The sequence below is a fragment of the Triticum dicoccoides genome, chromosome 3B, assembly GCF_002162155.2.
Source record: "Triticum dicoccoides isolate Atlit2015 ecotype Zavitan chromosome 3B, WEW_v2.0, whole genome shotgun sequence".
Taxonomy (NCBI): domain Eukaryota; kingdom Viridiplantae; phylum Streptophyta; class Magnoliopsida; order Poales; family Poaceae; genus Triticum; species Triticum dicoccoides.
Genome location: NC_041385.1, coordinates 486,061,957 through 486,080,660, shown reverse-complemented (window position 1 = coordinate 486,080,660; position 18,704 = coordinate 486,061,957). Strand labels below are relative to the sequence as shown.

At 45.3% G+C, this 18,704-nt stretch overlaps 1 protein-coding gene across 1 annotated transcript in view; it reads left to right on the top strand.

The window, feature by feature from the left end:
- LOC119279600 overlaps positions 1 to 18,704 on the top strand; it is a 43,097-nt gene that overhangs the window by 5,784 nt on the left and 18,609 nt on the right. The window contains exons 2-5 of the mRNA XM_037560789.1: positions 8,374 to 8,562; positions 10,087 to 10,227; positions 10,325 to 10,462; positions 10,945 to 11,187. Of these exons, the coding sequence (XP_037416686.1) occupies positions 8,374 to 8,562; positions 10,087 to 10,227; positions 10,325 to 10,462; positions 10,945 to 11,187 (711 nt within the window). The remainder of the gene's footprint in view (positions 1 to 8,373; positions 8,563 to 10,086; positions 10,228 to 10,324; positions 10,463 to 10,944; positions 11,188 to 18,704) is intronic.

Genomic DNA, 18,704 nt, shown 5'->3' with positions numbered 1-18,704 from the left:
GCCGCCCCCGCCCTCCAGCCGCCCCGCCCTTCCCTCCTCGACCCCGGCCGCCCTGCGTGGAAGCCGCCCCGGCCGGCCCATGCCCTAGCCTGGCCGGCCCCCTGCTGGTCCGACCGGCCGGCCCCCTCTGCTCCGGCGACTGGCCCCTGCCGCTCTGGTGGTCATCCCCTGCCCGACCGGCTGGCCCCCCTGTCCGGTGGTCGTCCCCTCATCCGTAGGTAAGAAAAAAAATTTGTTTTTACCTTTTTTGTGTAGTAATGTTGTAGATGAATGCATATATATAGTATTAGACGATTAGATAGATGGATATTAGATAGATGTTAGATGAATGAATATTTGTGTAGTTTTACTATTTTTTAGATACATACTCAATATTATAAATATATGTATTGTGAAGATGAGATGGGAGGGAAGAGTACACTTTGGATATGATGAGTGGTTACTTCATCATGTTGATCTTGCTAAAAAAGTTTGTGATATGAAGTGATGTGTGATGATGCTTTATATGTGATGTGATGACATAATTCTTTTCATTTGGTAGAATTTAGAGGATTTCTGGTGTTGCCTCCGGTGGAGTGATTGTTGACGTTGGAGCTCTTGGTCTTCGATTGTCCCTTCGCTGATCGACTACATCATCTACATCCGAGGGTGAGCTACAAATCCATCACCTCATACGTTCTTTTAATCATGTCACTAGATTGAATTTTCACATCAAGTCGCGTAACCTAGGTCTCCCGTCCGAAAGGGTTGCTTCGATAAATATGCATTCAATTGCATATTTATCACCGCAGCTCTTTCAGATTGTCCAGCGCTTTCCACGGACAGCCCGAGGATGTGTAGATTGGGTACGTTGTTCATGCTCTACCCCGTTCCGAGACAGGATTTCAGCGGCCCCTCGCCATTGTTCTCCGGATGCACATTCTCTCGGCATTTTGCCGAGACGTGTATTTGGAGAATAGCGGGGAGGTGCTGCCGAAATTTTGTCTCGGAATGGGGTAGAGCATGGACAACGTACTCAATCTACACATTCTCTGGTGGGATTAGGACCCATCTTTACCTATTAGAGATGTAGGTGGATTAAATGTCGTTTCTCGTCAACCTTGTAAAAAATAAAATATTGATGTGAGTAATTTAAATGAATCCTTAATTTTGTTGTGTGGCTTCCAATAAAGCAGAGATGGCAGATAATCAGTGGATGTATAGTGGGTTTTTCCGTCGGAATCAAGTAACAACAGAGTGGGTCGAGAAAACTGATGTGTTTTTGAAAGAGATATTCCGTAGTCCAATGAGGATGGTGCCAAAATGCCCGTGTGCCAGATGTAAGAGGCGTATTCGCAGAGATAAGAGTGAGATGACTAAGCACCTTCGCACGCATGGATTTATGCCCAACTTTAATATGCCGATAAACTTTGCCCAGCGGGACCGTGGTAGAGAGGATGTGATACGACAACGCGTCGCTGGTTATGAGGACGATGGGGTTAGAGACATGCTAGATGATGTCTTTGCTGCACAGCCGACACCTCCGTCACATTCAGCGAATGAACCGGAGGAGCCGGAGGAAACCGCAAAGGCCTTCCTGGAAATCTTGGCCTCGTCAAAGAAACCTCTCTATGAGGGTGCCAAGCTGTCTGTGCTGGATGCCATCTCACAACTGATGGCAGTCAAGGATGAGTACAGCTGTAGCCGAGGTTGCTTTGAAGCATTTCTGGGAGTATGGGTTAACAGCCTGCCTGAGGGCCATGAACTGCCGAAAACCATGTACGGTACGAAGAAAATCATGAAGGCGCTCTCGATGGACTATGAGAAAATACATGTTTGTCCAAAGAATTGCCTTTTGTTTAGGCATGAGTATGCGGATGACAAGTACTGTAGGAAGTGCGGTTCCTCTCGGTATATTGAGGTGGTCAATAAGCATGGTCAGAAGCAGCAGCTAAAAATCCCTGTGAAGGTTCTTTGGTATCTTGATTTTATAAAAAGACTGCAGCGCCTTTTCATCACCGAGGAGTCTGCCAAAATGATGAAGTGGCACAAAGAAGGGAAAAGGTACAATCCAAAAAAAATTGTACATCCATCAGGAGGTGAAGCATGGAAGTCATTCGATATAGAGTACCCGGAGGAAGCAGCCGAGGCTGGGAATGTCAGAATTGCTATAACAGGTGATGGGTTCAATCCATATGGTATGTTGTCTAATCCATACAGCTGTTGGCCCGTATTTGTTATTCCGCTGAATCTCCCTCCCGGCGCCATAATGCAACGCAAGACCATGTTCCCGTCGCTTATAATTCCGGGGCCTGAATATCCGGGGAAGAATTTGAGTGTGTTTATGCAGCCGTTGGTGGATGATTTGCACCATTCTTGGTACTTCCCGAGGTTGACATACGACCGACATCTGCAGAAAAATTTCTTGATGAAAGTTTGGCTACAATATTGCATGCATGACTTTCCCGGTTATGCCTTGTTATGCGGATGGTGTACAAGTGGAAAGATGCCTTGCCCAGTGTGCATGCAGGCCTTGATTTTCATTTGGCTGAAGAAGGGTGGCAAGTATGTTGCATTTGACCTGCATCGACAGTTCCTCCCTCCAGACCATCCTGATAGGGAAGACAAGAAGAACTTCACAAAAGGCAAAGTTGTCCATGAAGTAAACGAGATTCCAACGTTTTCTGGTGCGGATGTGCTTGCTCAGCTGAAAGCTCTTAAGCCTGCCGGTGAAGGGAAAGGCAAAGACAAAGGCAAAGGCAAAGCCACATGCGAAGACGAGGGAGAGGGCAAAGGAAAAGGAAAAGGTAAAGGGAATTTTTTTGAAGGATATGGTGAGACGCACAACTGGACTCACATTACCCCCTTCACGCAGCTTCCCTATTTTAAGGACCTCAAACTTCCATACAACATAGACGTGATGCACACCGAAAAGAATGTCGCAGAGTCCCTTTTTTGCACGATCCTCAACATTCCTGATAAGACAAAGGATAATGTTAATGCTAGAGTTAATCAACAGAATATTTGTGATAGACCACGTCTACACATGCAGCCTCCCACAGGCAGTCGAAAATCTTGGTTCAAGCCAGATGCTGACTTCGTACTTAAAAAGGATCATAAGATGGAGGTATTCAAGTGGCTGAAACACGTCGTGAAGTTCACTGATGGTTATGCGTCGAATATAAGTAAGGGGGTCAATCTTTCAACGGGTAGAGTGACCGGGCTCAAGAGTCATGACTATCATGTATGGATTGAGCGGATTATGCCGGTGATGGTTCGGGGCTATGTTCCCGAGCGTGTATGGCGTGTGCTTGCGGAGTTAAGCCATTTCTTCCGCATGCTTTGTGCTAAAGAAGTATGTCCTGAGAAGATAAAAGAAATGCATAAGAAGGCGCCGGAGTTGATATGCAAGCTAGAGAAGATCTTCCCGCCACGCTTCTTTACTCCGATGACACATCTCATTTTGCACCTCCTGAACGAGGTATTGTTGGGGGGCCCTGTGCAGAATCGTTGGCAGTACGGCCCTGAGAGACAGAACAAGCATCTGAGACAGAAATGTGGAAACAAAGCTAAGATTGAAGCTTCCATAGCTGAGGCAGTTATCCTAGAGGAGGTGGCATAGCTCAGGACAGCCTACTATCCGGACCATGTTCCCACGTTGCACAATAAGGTGTCTCGATACAATACAGAAGAACCCAAGTATAAACCCAAGTTGCCTCTATTCATCGGGCAAGGTGGTAGGGCTGGATGCTCGAAACCTTATCTCATGCCACGAGATGAGTGGGAGGATGTCATGTTCTATATCTTGCACAACATCAAGGAAGTTGAGGATGAGTGGATGAGGTAATACCTTAGCACCATTCTTTGAGTCAATTCGTTATGTTCACTTTGCCTAGTTCTTATACCGCTTTTCTTATTGTAGTCGATTCGTTGAAGAAGAATGGACGGGAATGCTGCCTCCTACTGAAGCGGAGGCACTTGCTCTTCTCCGAAAGGGTGCTGATGGAAGGAAAAATTTCGTTGCATGGTTCATGGAGAAAGTAAATTTTCACACTTTCAATTAAACTCATGCACCCTATAATTTCAATTAAACTCATGCACCCTATAATTTCAATTAAACTCATGCACCCTATAATTTCAATTAAACTTGTAGGGAAATGATCCGACCGGATCAATGGATGAAGAATTGAGATGGGTTTCTATGGGTTTTGATCCCGTCGTCATGACATGCGAAAAGTATGATGTGAATGGGTATCGCTTCCATACAGAGGAGCACCAGAACAGTCGTCCTGATCCCAAAACCATAAATACCGAAGTCTTCACTGAAGGAGATAATAAAGTAGATTACTACATAAGGGTAGGAAAAATATACGAGCTTACATTCAAACGTGGCCGCGAACACCTAAGTCTCACTGTGTTCAAATGCCGATGGTTCGACCCCAAAAAGGGTCTGAGACATACGCCTTCTGTTGGTTTAGTTGAAGTTAAACCATCAACCGTCTATGCCGGAGCTGATCTCTTTATCGCTGCTACCCAGGCCACACAAGTATATTATCTGCCTTACCCATGCCAGAAAGAGTACCTAAAGGGTTGGGAAGTTGTGTTCAAGGTGTCGCCACATGGTAAGCTACCGGACCCGAACGATGATGATTACTACAACATAAACCCCATGACTACGAGGGAGTGTTCTATCGAGAGGAACATGATGACGTGGTCCGAAGCAACGAGGATGATGACTTGGGTTATGTTGACCTGGACCCAAACGACGACGACGCACGGATTGATGGTGAGGCAGTTGTGAATCAAAGAGACATAATTATGCTTGAAAAGTTAAATGAAGACGCTGACGATGAGGAAGAGCCTCCACCTCCGTCAGACAACGAAGAAGATATGCGTGATAGTGATGATGAGACCGGTCCACAAATAGATTACAATAGTGATGATTCATATGGGTTCTAGAAAATGTAAGTTCTTTTAATGATCATTACAATAGTATGCTTAATGTGCTCTTCTGGTATTAATGTTTTTCCTGTATGCTTGTTTAATTGATATCCTTACTAATTGTTTATTCTCTTCTCAATGCAGGTTTAATAATCATGGGCAAGTCCAGCGGCGCTAGTTTCCTCAGTAAATTTAAAGGACTTACTCGGAGTGGACGAGCCCACAAGGTTCCCTCCCGACTACGCGAGGATGACACCTCACAGGGAGGTGGAGGGGTCGGGGGAGGAGACCCTAGAGGAGGAGGCGGTGGGGGGAGAGCCCCTAGAGGAGGAGGAGGTGGGGGGAGAGGCAACCGGGGCAAAAAACTCCGGGCCGTGTCTGAAATAGGAGGGTCTTCTTTGATGCCCTCCTATACAGAGGCACCTTCTGAGTCTGAGGAGGAGGAGTATGTTCCTGATGGCGAGGAGGAGGAGGCCGAGGAGGAGGGTGAGGAGGAGGAGGCCGAGGAGGAGGGTGAGGAGGAGGCCGAGGAGGGTGGAGGGGAGGTTGATCCCGCGTTGTGGGGTGACTTGCCACCGGGTTCTTCGCAGGGGTGGCTGCGTGGTAATGCCGGACTACCTACACCACCTTCTATCGAGGAGCACAAGTGGCTCATTGAACCTGTGGGGACAGAGTAAGTGCCTCTCAATCATATTTTCAACACATGACAACATTTTCTTATTGTACACATGGCAATCATTTGATTCTTTTGCAGAAACTGGATCCTTCACGGAAAGGGCCGTAAACCGAACGGCCTTATCACTGTCCTATTGAAGGAGTTTTGGCCTGGCCTATTCTGCCCGCGGCCAGACAGGGACCCGCAGCAACGTGTTTTGGCCACGAGCTGGGCCCACTACGAGGCTTGCAGCAACGCGGAGTACGGGACGACCGCTAAGGCCGTGATCACCAAATTTTGGGTAAGTTCTCTTCTGAATCACTTGTCTTCAGTTTCGTTCATAGTTTATCATTGAATCACTCAACTCATGCCTTGTTTACTTCTGGTTTTTGCATGATTGCAGCAACTCTATAGAGTTCTTGACGAGCACAAGGCCAGAGCCGACGTGGTCTTTCTTGCGGCTGCGGAGAAGAAAGCTCGTCAGTTGCAGTATGAGGTGCGCTGGGTTGCCGTCTCGCAGTACTACCACTACTACCTGCAACAAAAGATGCCCAAAACTCAAGAGCAGAAACTACGACTTACCTTGAGCAAGGAGCAGTTCATGATGGTAACTATTACTAACTTTCCATTGTTTCAAGCACTCAACTATATGTTTCGTGCTCACATGTCATGCTTCCAAAATTTGCATAGGTTGTTCCTCGTTGGTGCTATGGAAGGCATGACGGATGGGCGAGTTTGGTGGATAGGTGGCTCGGCGCCGATGTAGAGTTTGCTGCCAAGAGCATCAAGGCCCGGGCTAACCGTGGAGACGACGGGACACACGGCCAAGGAAACAGGAACCACTGGGGCTTCAAGGCCATGAAGGTATATCTATGTGCATGATGCATTTTTGTTCTTCTTTACGTCATGTTCTTATGTATGGCTGACTTCTATTTGACGTTGTAGGAGGACAAGTTGAAGAGGCCGCTCTCAGACATGGAGTCGTGGAAGCTGGCCCGCGAGCGGAGTCATCGCAAGGAGGGCGAGAGCCAGTACTACGGCAAGACCGAGGAGCACCTGGGGTCTTACATTCATCACTATCAGGAGTTGCATCCGGATGTTCCTGTTGCTGAGGTCGCCCAGTCTCAGATCGACGACACGGCGGTGGTGGCCATCCAGGGGAAGAAGAATGGCCGGTATCCGTGTTTCGATGGCTTGAACACTCCTTCGATCTCATACACACGGCTTCGGGCTAGCAACCCGAGCCAGTTAGAGAGTACGGGGCGTTCACAGACTCCCTTAGCCCGCCAGCATGCTGTAAGTACTTCCTCTTTATCTTTTTCTATCTTGCATTCTCAGTTTATTTTCAGCATTGCTCACTTAGAAACAACCTAAATTATGTAGGCATATAAGGAGTTTGTCGAGCATAGGAATCTCGAGGTGCGGGAGTACTTGAAACGAGTGAAGGCAAACGATGATTACAACCGTCAGATGATGACGGTTAGTTTTGCCCTCTTAAAACCAACCTAAATTTTTGCACTTTCATTCCTTCTGATCTTCTAGTTTGCTTGTTTAACTAACATTCAGGCTATGTTGGCGTCTTGGACTAACCGCACGGATCCACCACAAATGGGACCCCCACCACCACCTGCAGGAGAACCCCCACACGTGCCCATGTTCGATGAATGGGTGGCACTAGGCAGTGATGGTCCGGTTGGTACATTTGCCTAACTACTAGCAAACTAGTTCTCGTTCATGAAACACTATCATATCATATTTACCGTTAGAATCTTTTCTGAAACATGTAGGGGACCGGTGGCTCGACTCCTGCTCCGTCGACCCCAGTCACTCCGATCTGGCAGAGTGGTGGTGGTCGCGATGGCGGTTTTGGCGGAGGTGGTGGTGGTGGTTTTGGCGGAGGTGGTGGCGGTGGTTTTGGCGGAGGTGGTGGTTTTGGCGGGGGTGCTCTTGCTTGATGATTCCGTGCATGTGGCCATCGTGCCATGCCTTTTATATTCCTACTTTTATCATGTTTCATGTCTTGCACTACTTTTATGTTCATGAACTTCCATCGGTGATGATCTTTAGATGATGTGATGAACTTGAGTATGTTTAGATGATGATGGTGAACTTGAGTATGTTTAGATGAACTTGAGTATGTTCACATGATGAATTGTCATATTTCTGCATAATTTCATATTGTTCTGTTTTGAAATGCTGTCAAATGAATTGGAAAAGAGAAAACAGGGAAAATAAAAAAAAAACAAAAAAAACTATGCCTACGGCAAAGCCGTCGGCATATATACGCCCAGGAGTTACCAGGAGCTGCCACATGGCAGGGATATGCCTATGGCAAAGCCGTCAGCATAGATGGAAATCTATGCCGACGGCTTTGCCGTAGGCATAGCCCTGCCGCCAGGAGAAGCCGGGGGACGACACGTGGCGCATGTATGCTGACGGCTAGGCCGTCGGCATAGATTTCCATCTATGCCGACGGCCGAGCCGTCGGCATACATGCGCCACGTGTCGTCCCCTGAATCGCCAGCGCTGTTGACGGCGCCGTCCGTTGCCGTCAGACGGAAAACAACGCCGACGGCTAAACTATGCCGACGGCTCTCCCACGGCCGTCGGCATATGCTCCTATGCCGACGGCTATACTACGCCGACGGTCTGACACATCTACGCTGACGTGATCTACGCCGACGGGGATATGCCGACGGCAGCCGTAGGCATAGATCTATGCCGACGGCAATGGACCTATGCCGACGGCCCTGGGCCGTAGGCATAGCCCGCGAGTCCGGTGGTGGTGTTTGTTGCAGTATGCGGTCTTACTCACGTTTGTCTTTGGTGGCACCATCTCAACCTTCTACGCACTATGCCGTCATGCCTACTATGACGGTCACCACAACTATTATCTGGCTTGGGCGGTGTGGTTCTTTGGGGTGGCGTTTGAGGTAGCCAAGCTCGGCTGGTCAATTCTAAGACGCTTCGAATGCGTGCAACTGAAGGTAAAACCTTTTATTTGCTGGCTGTTAGTTCAATATCTAGAGATCTTTAGTTTTGCTGGCTGTTTAGTTTAACATCTAGAGATATTTAGTTGTTGCGTTATCAAAATGTCACTTTTCTGGGCTGGTAGCCTCGGCATTGCAACATGCAGACTATTAGCTCTAGATGACTACCTAGTGCCTATAGATTATTCATTTCTGGCATTTCATTTAGCCGTGGGCCTCTTTTGGATCTGTGAGTTCGTACCTGTTGTGTCAGCTTAGATTAGATGGTAGCTGTTGAATCTGTCTACAAAATCTAAATTATGGAACATTTATTTTGTTTGAGGTTTGCAGTCACAACAAGAACCAATTTAAGTAACAACGCACTTACGCTTATGATGTTTGATTTCATTGTTTCTAACGCTCAAGGTGTTGCTTGCATCAGTCGTGACTACTTATTGATGTTGCCTGCTTGCACATTTCTTGCCTTTCATGGTTACTCTCTTTGTTTTACAAACTTAGGCTCTGCTTCAAAAATATATAATCCTTAGGAAGCTTTAAAATTGGCAATGCTATGTCTGGTTGCATATTAGGCCTGCTTGTTCTGCAACTGATGTACTGCTGTTTAGTAGCTTTAGCTCATTGGAAGTAAAACATACTTTTAACTTGGGGTTGGTTTCTATACTGTTACAAGAGTCAATTCTGGGTATGATAGGCCAGTGAATGATGCTTTAGTTGATGCTGTGATGTTTGATTCAGCTCAACAGTCCTCATGTACTGGTTGTTTACTAGCACAATTAACCTGTGTATCAATATTATGTATCATATAAAACCTAAAGCACAATTAATTTACGGGATTTATATGGATTAACGACCGAATGTGCGACACCACTCTCCACCGCATGGTTCAGTGATGCGCTCTCGTGTGGGTAGCCCGTTCAAAAGTACTGGTATGAGCCAAGAACAAATTTAACTAGACTACACTCATAGTTATAGTATGTATAGTTCTACCTGATTTTTTTTGCGGGGAGTTCTACCTGATTTATAATGTGTCGGATGACTATTTTGAGTTTCCAAGTGATTAAATAGCAGTACATGACATATAGCAGTTTAGTGAAACCAATATAGCTATATCATGAAATAAATACATCCATAATAGTCATATGGGAATAGTGTAAACGCACAAATTTTGTTAATAACATGGTGAACAAAATAATAGAGAAAGTGTTTACCATGTACAAGTCATGACATTCATGTTATATATGCAAATGTTGCGTGTATCTTTGGTATATAAGGGAAAAATAAATGAATCCATTTAGGCTACTTTTCTTTTTCAACTAGTAATTTTCATACTTGGAATAAATTATATGGTAACTATTTTAAGATCAAATTATTTTACAAGGTCTAATATTGTGTTATTGCTGCGCAGTCTTTGTGTACCCTAAGTTTCCTACTTCTGGCATTTGATTTCCTGGGTATGCATGTTTGGGTGCATATGCATTAGGCGGTTGCAAGAAACTTATTTATTTCCCTGTTGAATTGTAGGTTCATCAGGAGGGTTTCGTCAAGGATGAACGCCTAGTGATTTTTATCAAAATGATGACATCTATTCTGGGTGTGGCCGTGAATTGGATGGAGTATAATGAGCTTAGGGAAGAAGATACAGCTTCAGCCCATTTGCTCCTGGTAATTTACTATGAGCTGTCTTCATGATGAGTTGTGTTGGTGTGCCAACAACTTCTGTCTGCGTTAATTTGATATAAGAGCCTATTCTTTTGAACAGAGTTTGTGCGAGGCCAGGATGTTTGCATCGGCTTTTCAGTTTGTGGTGAGATTGTGTGATGTTCTGAGGACTCCACATCGTCAGCCTGGTCCTCCCGAGTCGCTACGACAGCAGCGCCAGAACCTGAACGCTCGCGAAGTTGTTCTTCAGACTCTCCAACATAACCTTCAGACTCCAACATAACCTTCACACTCTCGAGACCACACTCACCCAGAAGGACAACGATCTGAGAGTGCTGAGCACCGAGCTTGATGGTACGCAGAAGACGCTGGAAGACCAGACCGCTTCGCTCCTCACTAACCGGAGGGACCTTGATCAGACTCGGCAAGGGCTGATTGCACGTGAAGCACGACTGGTCGCATCCGAGACGGCGCTGCAGCAACTCCATAACCAGCTTGTCAATCGACGTGAAGAGTTGATAGACCTGCAAATCCAAGTCGTGCATCTCACTGTGCTGCTCGACGAGATGAATGGCATTGTCGTGCCACCAGCTGAAGCTCCGCTGCAGCCTCTGCCACCTGCTCGGGCTGGCCCCGGACCAGGACTCCAAGCCCTGATTCTCCAGTACGGTACCATGGCCCCTCAAGTCGTTGGAGGGATTAACCGCCGCATTGGTGCAGCTCAAGGCCCAGCTCAAGGCGCTGCTCAAGCCCCAGCTCAAGGCGCTGGCGCTGATGATGGTGTCCCCGCTGAAGGAGCGGCTCAAGCTCCAGCTCAAGGCCCTGGCGCTGCTCAAGTCCCAGCTCAAGGCGCTGGCGCTGCTGATGGTGCCCAAGGCGCTGCTCAAGCCGGTGCTGGTCAAGACGTTCACGGCGCTGCTCCAGATGTGGAGTGATTCTCGAAACGACACCAAACCAGCCAGCGTGACTTATCGACTCCGACCAAGTTCTTCTATTATACTCTCTCCGTTCCAAAATAGATGATTGGGTCATCTATTTTGAAACGGAGAGAGTAGTATTTTACTGCTTGCAGTGAACTTCTTATATAAGTCTGCTAGTGGATTTGGTAACGCTAAGTTGCTCTCTTGTGAGTCTAGTACTCTGAACGAGTTGCTACTCTGCTCTACTATTAATTTAGTTGCTCTGTTGAGCGAACTGGGATTATGATTTGCTCGACCCTGTTTTTCTTTATTGCTTTTTCAATCATTACTGTACTGGAGAGCCGCGAAAGCGGATTTTACATCCATGTGACTTTCCATGATTCCTGAGCCGCGAGAGCGATGAGTAATCTCACCGACTCCATCTTTACAATGGGAATGAACAATTCTTCGAAGTCTACACCTTTCTCTTGCACATACTCTTTGGCTACAAACCTCACTTTGTGCTTCATGCACCCTTCAACATCTTTCTTGACCTTAAATTCCCACTTGAACTCTATGGCTTCATGGTTGTTGGGAAGATCTATCATCTCGGCGTGTCCACGTACTGTGTTCGCGTCTGTTTCGGCGAGAGAGAAAAGGATCAAGTCGCCGGCTGATTGGTAGATACGTGCTACTACGTTGAAGCTAGCTCGCTTGAAAATCAATCCAGCTGCCGTGCTTGCCTGCTTAGTTCCAAGACATGTGTGTTGCCTCCTGTACTCGTGGGTGCATGCTGCCGTGGCCAAAAGCATCGGCCAGTAAAGTTTGTCGAGATAGTACTTCGGCGACTAGCGGCAGTCGGGATTATCGCCAACAATTGATATCAAAGCAAGGTTGATTTGAAGCCGCGCTTGCCCCGGGGTGGCAATCTACTAGCGCCTCGATGCGGGCGATGAAGTTGCTGGTGGTGTTGCAGCGACGAGGAAGAGCGGGCGATATAGTCTCTGGGTGATGCGGTGGCGAGGAGGATCTGGCGATCGTCGTTCAGTGGAGCGACAAGGAGGGAGACAGAGGGCTGTCGTCGGCAAGGCGGTGGAAGGTGATCGTTGACGGGAGCAGTGGTGCCGAGGTGCGGTGCCGGAAGTCGTCAAGATCGTCATCCGGGAGTTAGAGTCAAGAAGTCGTGCGGGTTAGCACGGTCGGTCGGTTGGTCGGTCATCATCATGTCCAAGTGCTCGTCTCTGTGAGGAGGCGTTGAAGATGAAGCACACCCAAGTCGTCTATATGTCTCGACGAGAAGATCAAGTTCATGTATGTGGGGGCGGTAAACCAGTGAAGGTGAATCTCTTTAATGAGGCCATGTCTCTACATGAGGCTGGAGTGCATGGTGTAGTGCACAGGGTGGTGTGATCCACAAGGAGTCGGCATGTATCTTGCTAGGGTGGATGGTGAAGTCCACCGGGTGGTGCATTTCATAGGTTACTAGCGAGGCTGGGTAGTCCAAAGCATATTTGAGGTGGTTCGTAAATTTGCCAAGTCAAAATTAGAGGAGAGATTGTTGGTAGCAATCAAGGCCGTCAATTTGACTTGTCGTGGTGTGAGCGGATGAGTCGACAAGGGGTGAATCATCAGGGAGCCAAAATTGGAGAAGCACGAGAAAGATGACAATTTAAGATTAGGAAGAGATTGTTAGGTTAATCTTGAGTCGCGATTAGATTAGTACTAGGTTAGTACGTGTGAGTCAAGTAGTACAGGAATTGGAAAGTGTCCAGTTTAGGAATCAGTCAATGCGTCCTGTTCAGCTGGTGTTGTTTACGTGTCCAAGTCATACTAGGAAGTCTTGTCCGTGTAGGACATGGTGTCTTGGGTCGGTGGTGTTGCACACCTATATATATACGTGACCAGGGTAGCGTCATGATTGTAACACCTGTGTAAGAAAAATAGAAAATGTAAAGACGGAAAAGAAAGGCACGACATGTGCATTTGGCAAAAGTTTTGCGTTTGCGTGTTCGACGCGCTTGATGTGATCGATCCTCTGGGTGGAATTCCAACAACTATGATTCCTCGCGGATCTAGTTCGAATCTGTGGGGATGAAAGGTTGTCCATTTTGGTTGGGGGGGATTTTAATATCATTAGAAGACAAGAGGAAAAAAATAATGACAACTTCGATGGGAGGTGGTCATTCATGTTTAATATGATAATTGAAAACCTTGATTTGAGGGAGATTGACCTCACTGGTAGGCAATTCACATGGGCCAATTCTTTGCATGTTCCTACTTACGAGAAATTGGACAGGGTTCTCTCTAGTGTTGAGTGGGAACAAAAATATCCACTGGTTACGATTCAGGCCTTACAGAGGGCCATCTGACCACACCCCACTATTGGTTGATTCTGGGAAAGTGACCCATGTGGGAAACAAAAATACTTTCTCTTTCGAACTGGGATGGTTTCAGAGGGAAGGACTCATGGAGCTCATTGTGACTGAATGGGCCAGAGACATGGGAGGGTCTTCTAGTGTGGAGAGATCACAAAACAAATTAGACATCTGCGCCAATTTTTGAGAGGCTGGGCCAAACACCAAAGTGGTTTATATAAAGTGGAAAAGGAAAGATTGATAAGAATTATTAATGAACTTGATGTGAAAGCAGAATTGATCCTTCTTAATTCTTCTGAGAGAGATATTAAGAATGAGGCCGAGAAGAAGTTGCAAACCGTCATGAGAGAAGAGGAGATGAAATGGTCGCTTAGAGCAAAAGTGTCTAAAATCATCCAAGGGGATAATAATACACAATTCTTTCACATGATTGCTAATGGGAAGCATATGAAAAAAAAGATAATGCAACTAGAACAAAATGAGGGTACAACTGTAGGACAAGAGAATCTAAAACTGTACGTTTCTGAATATTACAAGAAACTTTTTGGAGCACCCGAAGAAAGTTTTGTCTCTCTTGATGAGAGTGTGACCGGGGACATACCACAACTCAACTTAGAAGAGATTAAGGTGTTGTCTACCCTGTTCACTGAGAAAGAGGTGTTCGATGCCATAACACAAATGAAACATAATAAAGCATCCGGGCCAGCCGGGTTCCCGGCCGAATTCTATCAAAGATGTTGGCATATCATAAAGAGTGATCTCATGCCTATGTTCCATGATTTATTTAAAGGCCACCTAAATTTGTTCCACCTCAGTTTTGGAACAATAATGTTGTTGCCAAAGAAGGTGGAAGCCATTCGCATTGAGCAGTTTAGACCGATATGTCTTCTCAATGTAAGCTTTAAGCTCATTATAAAGGTTGGCACGAATAGGTTGACGCAGGTTGCAAATTCGGTTGTGCAACCCACTCAAACTACTTTCATGCCAGGACGACAAATCCTAGAAGGGTTGGTAGTCCTACATGAAACGTTGCACAAAATCCACTCGAAGAAACTCGATGGGGTTGTCTTCAGAGTGGATTTTGAAAAAGCGTATGATAAGGTCAAATGGCCCTTCCTACAGCAAGCCTTACGTATGAAGGGATTCAATGATACCTAGAGGTCTCAAGTGGATTCATTCATACAGAAAGGCAGTGTCGGGATAAAGGTCAATGATGACACCGGTCATTATTTCCAGATTCGTAAGGGACTAAGACAGGGAGACTCCACGTCTCCTGTGTTGTTTAATATCATAGCTGACATGTTGGCAGTACATATTAGTCGGGCTAAAGAGAGTGGCCAAGCAGGAGGTCTCGTTCCCCATCTTGTTGAGGGTGGCGTCTCCGTCTTACAAAACGCGGATGATACTATTATTTTCATGGAACACGATCTTGCAAAAGCTAGGAATATGAAACTTATTTTATGCCTTTTCGAGCAACTGTCTGGGCTCAAAATCAATTTCAATAAAAGTGAACTGTTCTGCTTTGGGAGAGCTAAAGAAGAACATGATAATTGCAGAAGCTTATTCAGTTGTGAAATGAGATCCCTACCTTTTAGTTATCTAGGGTTCCCAATTCAGCATAGATGGTTAACGAACAAAGAATGGAAATGTGTAGAAGATAGATTTGAAAAAAATTGAGCTGCTGGAAGGGCAAGCTCTTGTCTTACGGAGGAAGGCTGGTGTTGATTAACTCGGTTTTGACAAGTTTGCTAATGATCCTCCTATCTTTGTTTGAAGTACTGGTAGGGGTACGGAAAAGATTGGACTTTTACAGATCCTGTTTCTTCTGACAAAGCGACGAGGCCAAGAAGAAATATAGACTGGCTAGATAGGATATTATGTGTAGACCTAAAGACCAGGGCAGGTTAGGGATAGAGAATTTAGAGGTAATGAATAGATGTTTGCTTAGCAAATGGTTTAGATTATCGACGGAGACCGAAGGCATGTGGGTACAAATCTTGCGGAATAAATACCTACATACTAAGACTTTGGCCTAGGTGAATGCAAGACCAACAGACTTACCCTTTTGGAAAGGGTTAATGAAGACAAAAATAACTTTCTTCTAGTGGGTGAAGTTCCTAATTGGTAGTGGTACGTCTACTAGGTTCTGGGAGGACACTTGGTTAGGGGAGACGCCCTTGGCCTTACAATACTCTATATAATATTGTGCAACGTACGGAAGTTTATGTCGCCACAATATTAAACTCAGTACCACTTAATATCCAATTTAGGAGATCTCTTGTAGGGGAACGTTGGAATGCTTGGTTATACCTGGTACGTAGGTTGATGGATGTTCAACTTTCAGATCAGGCGGATACAATTAGTTGGAGGTTAACCACGAATGGAGTATTCTCTGTCAAATCCATGTATTTGGACTTAATTGATTCCGGGCCTTTGTCTAGGTCTTTGCACATATGGAAGATTAAAGTTCCACTCTGCATCAAGATCATTATGTGGTTTGTCCACAAAGGAGTCATTTTGACCAAAGATAATCTGATGAAAAGGAATTGGGTCAGTTAGCCTAGATGTTGTTTTTGTGATCAAAATGAGACAATTAAACACCTCTTTCTCGAATGTCCACTTGCAAAATTGTTATGGCGATCCATTCATATAGCTTTTAACGTTAATCCTCCAATGAGTATAAACACGTTATTTGGGACGTGGCTTAATGAAGTAGATATACACACAGCTAAACATATTCGGATAGGCATATGTGCAGTATTATGGTCTATATGGAACACTCAAAAAGATATGATTTTTAATGGGACAAAGTTCACTATTTGTTTGCAGGTTATCTACAGAGCTACAGCCTGGATCCATATGTGGTCGTTACTCACTCATGGGGACTATAGGGAGCTTATGGTTATTGGATGCAACCGATGGGAGACGGTAGCACGAGCTATCTTCAGCCGATTTGGATGGCGAGCTAATAATAGGCTAGGTGTGTAGGCATTGTAGCTTGTTTTTTTATAACCGGATGTGGCCTTTTCTTGCCAGGTTTGGCGTTTTACAGATTTGTTTATCTTTCTTGCTCAGATTTTGAGTCTCCGTGGAACTTAAGACCTTGTTTTGATTTTAATAATATGGATGCATGCGTTGATTGATGAAGAGGCCGGAGGTAAGCCTCCTTTTCAACCAAAAAAGATATATGCTGCCTATCCATATCTGGTTATATGATGCATAATTGCATTCTCTAAACCCTTTATATTACGGTTCAGAGGTCATAGACTTCCTTTGCCGGTCATAGATGAATCATTGACCAATTAGCAAAACGGAAATTATAAGGAGATACCATTCACTCTTCTAGGCAACTCCAACGCGGTTCGGACACTTCCGGCCATCCAGCAGTGGTTGTCAAATTTGTTCGGGCCGATCCTAACGTCCGGAATCCCTGCCAAATTTGTTCGGGCCGGTCCAAATGTTTGACATTCAACAAACCGGCATCAAACTGAAAGAGGTTTCCAGGAATACAAACATTCATCATGTCGGATGATAACCCACAAGTACAGTGGATCGCAACAACCTTCGAGGGTAGAGTATTCAACCCAAATTTATTGATTCGACACAAGGGGAGCCAAAGAATATTCTCAAGTATTAGCAGTTGAGTTGTCAATTCAACCACACCTGGATAACTTAGTATCTGCAGCAAATTATTTAGTAGCAAAGTAGTATGATAGTAATGGTAACAGTGGCAAAAGTAACGATAGCAGTTTTGTAATGATTGTAACAGTAGCAACGGAAAAGTAAATAAGCGAAGCACAATATGTGAAAAGCTCGTAGGCATTGGATGAATGATGGATAATTATGTTGGATGCGATTCCTCATTTAATAGCTATAACATAGGGTTAGACAGAACTAGCTCCAGTTCATCGATGTAACGTAGGCATGTATTCCGAATATAGTCATACGTGCTTATGGAAAAGAATTTGCATGACATCTTTTGTCCTACCCTCCTGTGGCAGCGGGGTCCTAGTGTAAACTAAGGGATATTAAGGCCTCCTTTTAATAGAGTACCGAACTAAAGCATTAACACATAGTGAATACATGAACTCCTCAAACTACGGTCATCATCGAGAAGTATCCCGATTATTGTCACTTCGGGGTTGTCGGATCATAACACATAATAGGTGAGTATAGACTTGCAAGACAAGATCAAGAACTCACATATATTTATGAAAACATAATAGGTTCAGATCTGAAATCATGGCACTCGGGCCCTAGTGACAAGCATTAAGCATAGCAATGTCATGGCAACATCAATCTCAGAACATAGTGGATACTAGGGATCAAACCCTAACAAAACTAACTTGATTACATGGTAAATCTCATCCAACCCATCACCGTCCAACAAGCCTACAATGGAATTACTCACGCACGGCGGTGAGCATCATGAAATTGGTGATGGAGGATGGTTGATGATGACGACGACGACGAAGATCAGCCCTCCCGAGAGAGATTAGGGCTTGGCGGCGGCTCCGTATCGTAAAACACGATGAAACTTTTTCTCTCATTCTTTTCTCCGCGAAACGGAATATATAGAGTTGGAGTTGAGGTCGGTGGAGCATCAGGGGGCCCACGAGACAGGGGGCGCGCCCAGGGGGAGGGGGCGCGCCCCCCACCCTCGTGGACAGGGTGTGGGCCCCCTGGCCTTGATTCTTCCGCCAGTATTTTTTATATTTTCCAAAAGTTATCTCTGTGGATTTTCAGGTCATTCCAAGAACTTTTGTTTTCTGCACAATAAACAACACCATGGCAGTTCTGCTGAAAACAACGTCAATCCGGGTTAGTTTCATTCAAATCATGCAAGTTAGAGTCCAAAACAAGGGCAAAAGTGTTTGGAAAAGTAGATACGTTTGAGACATATTAACTCCCCCAAGCTTAAACCTTTGCTTGTCCTCAAGCAATTCAGTTGATAAACTGAAAGTGATAAAGAAAAACTTTTACAAACTCTGTTTGCTCTTTTTGTTGTAAATATGTAAGGCCAGCATTCAAGTTTTCAGCAAAGATTATGAACTAACCATACTCACAATAACAGTTAGGTCTCATGTTTACTCATATCAATGACATAATCAGCTAGCGAGCAATAATAATAAAACTCGGATGACAATACTTTCTCAAAACAATCATAATATGATATAACAAGATGGTATCTCGCTAGCCCTTTCTG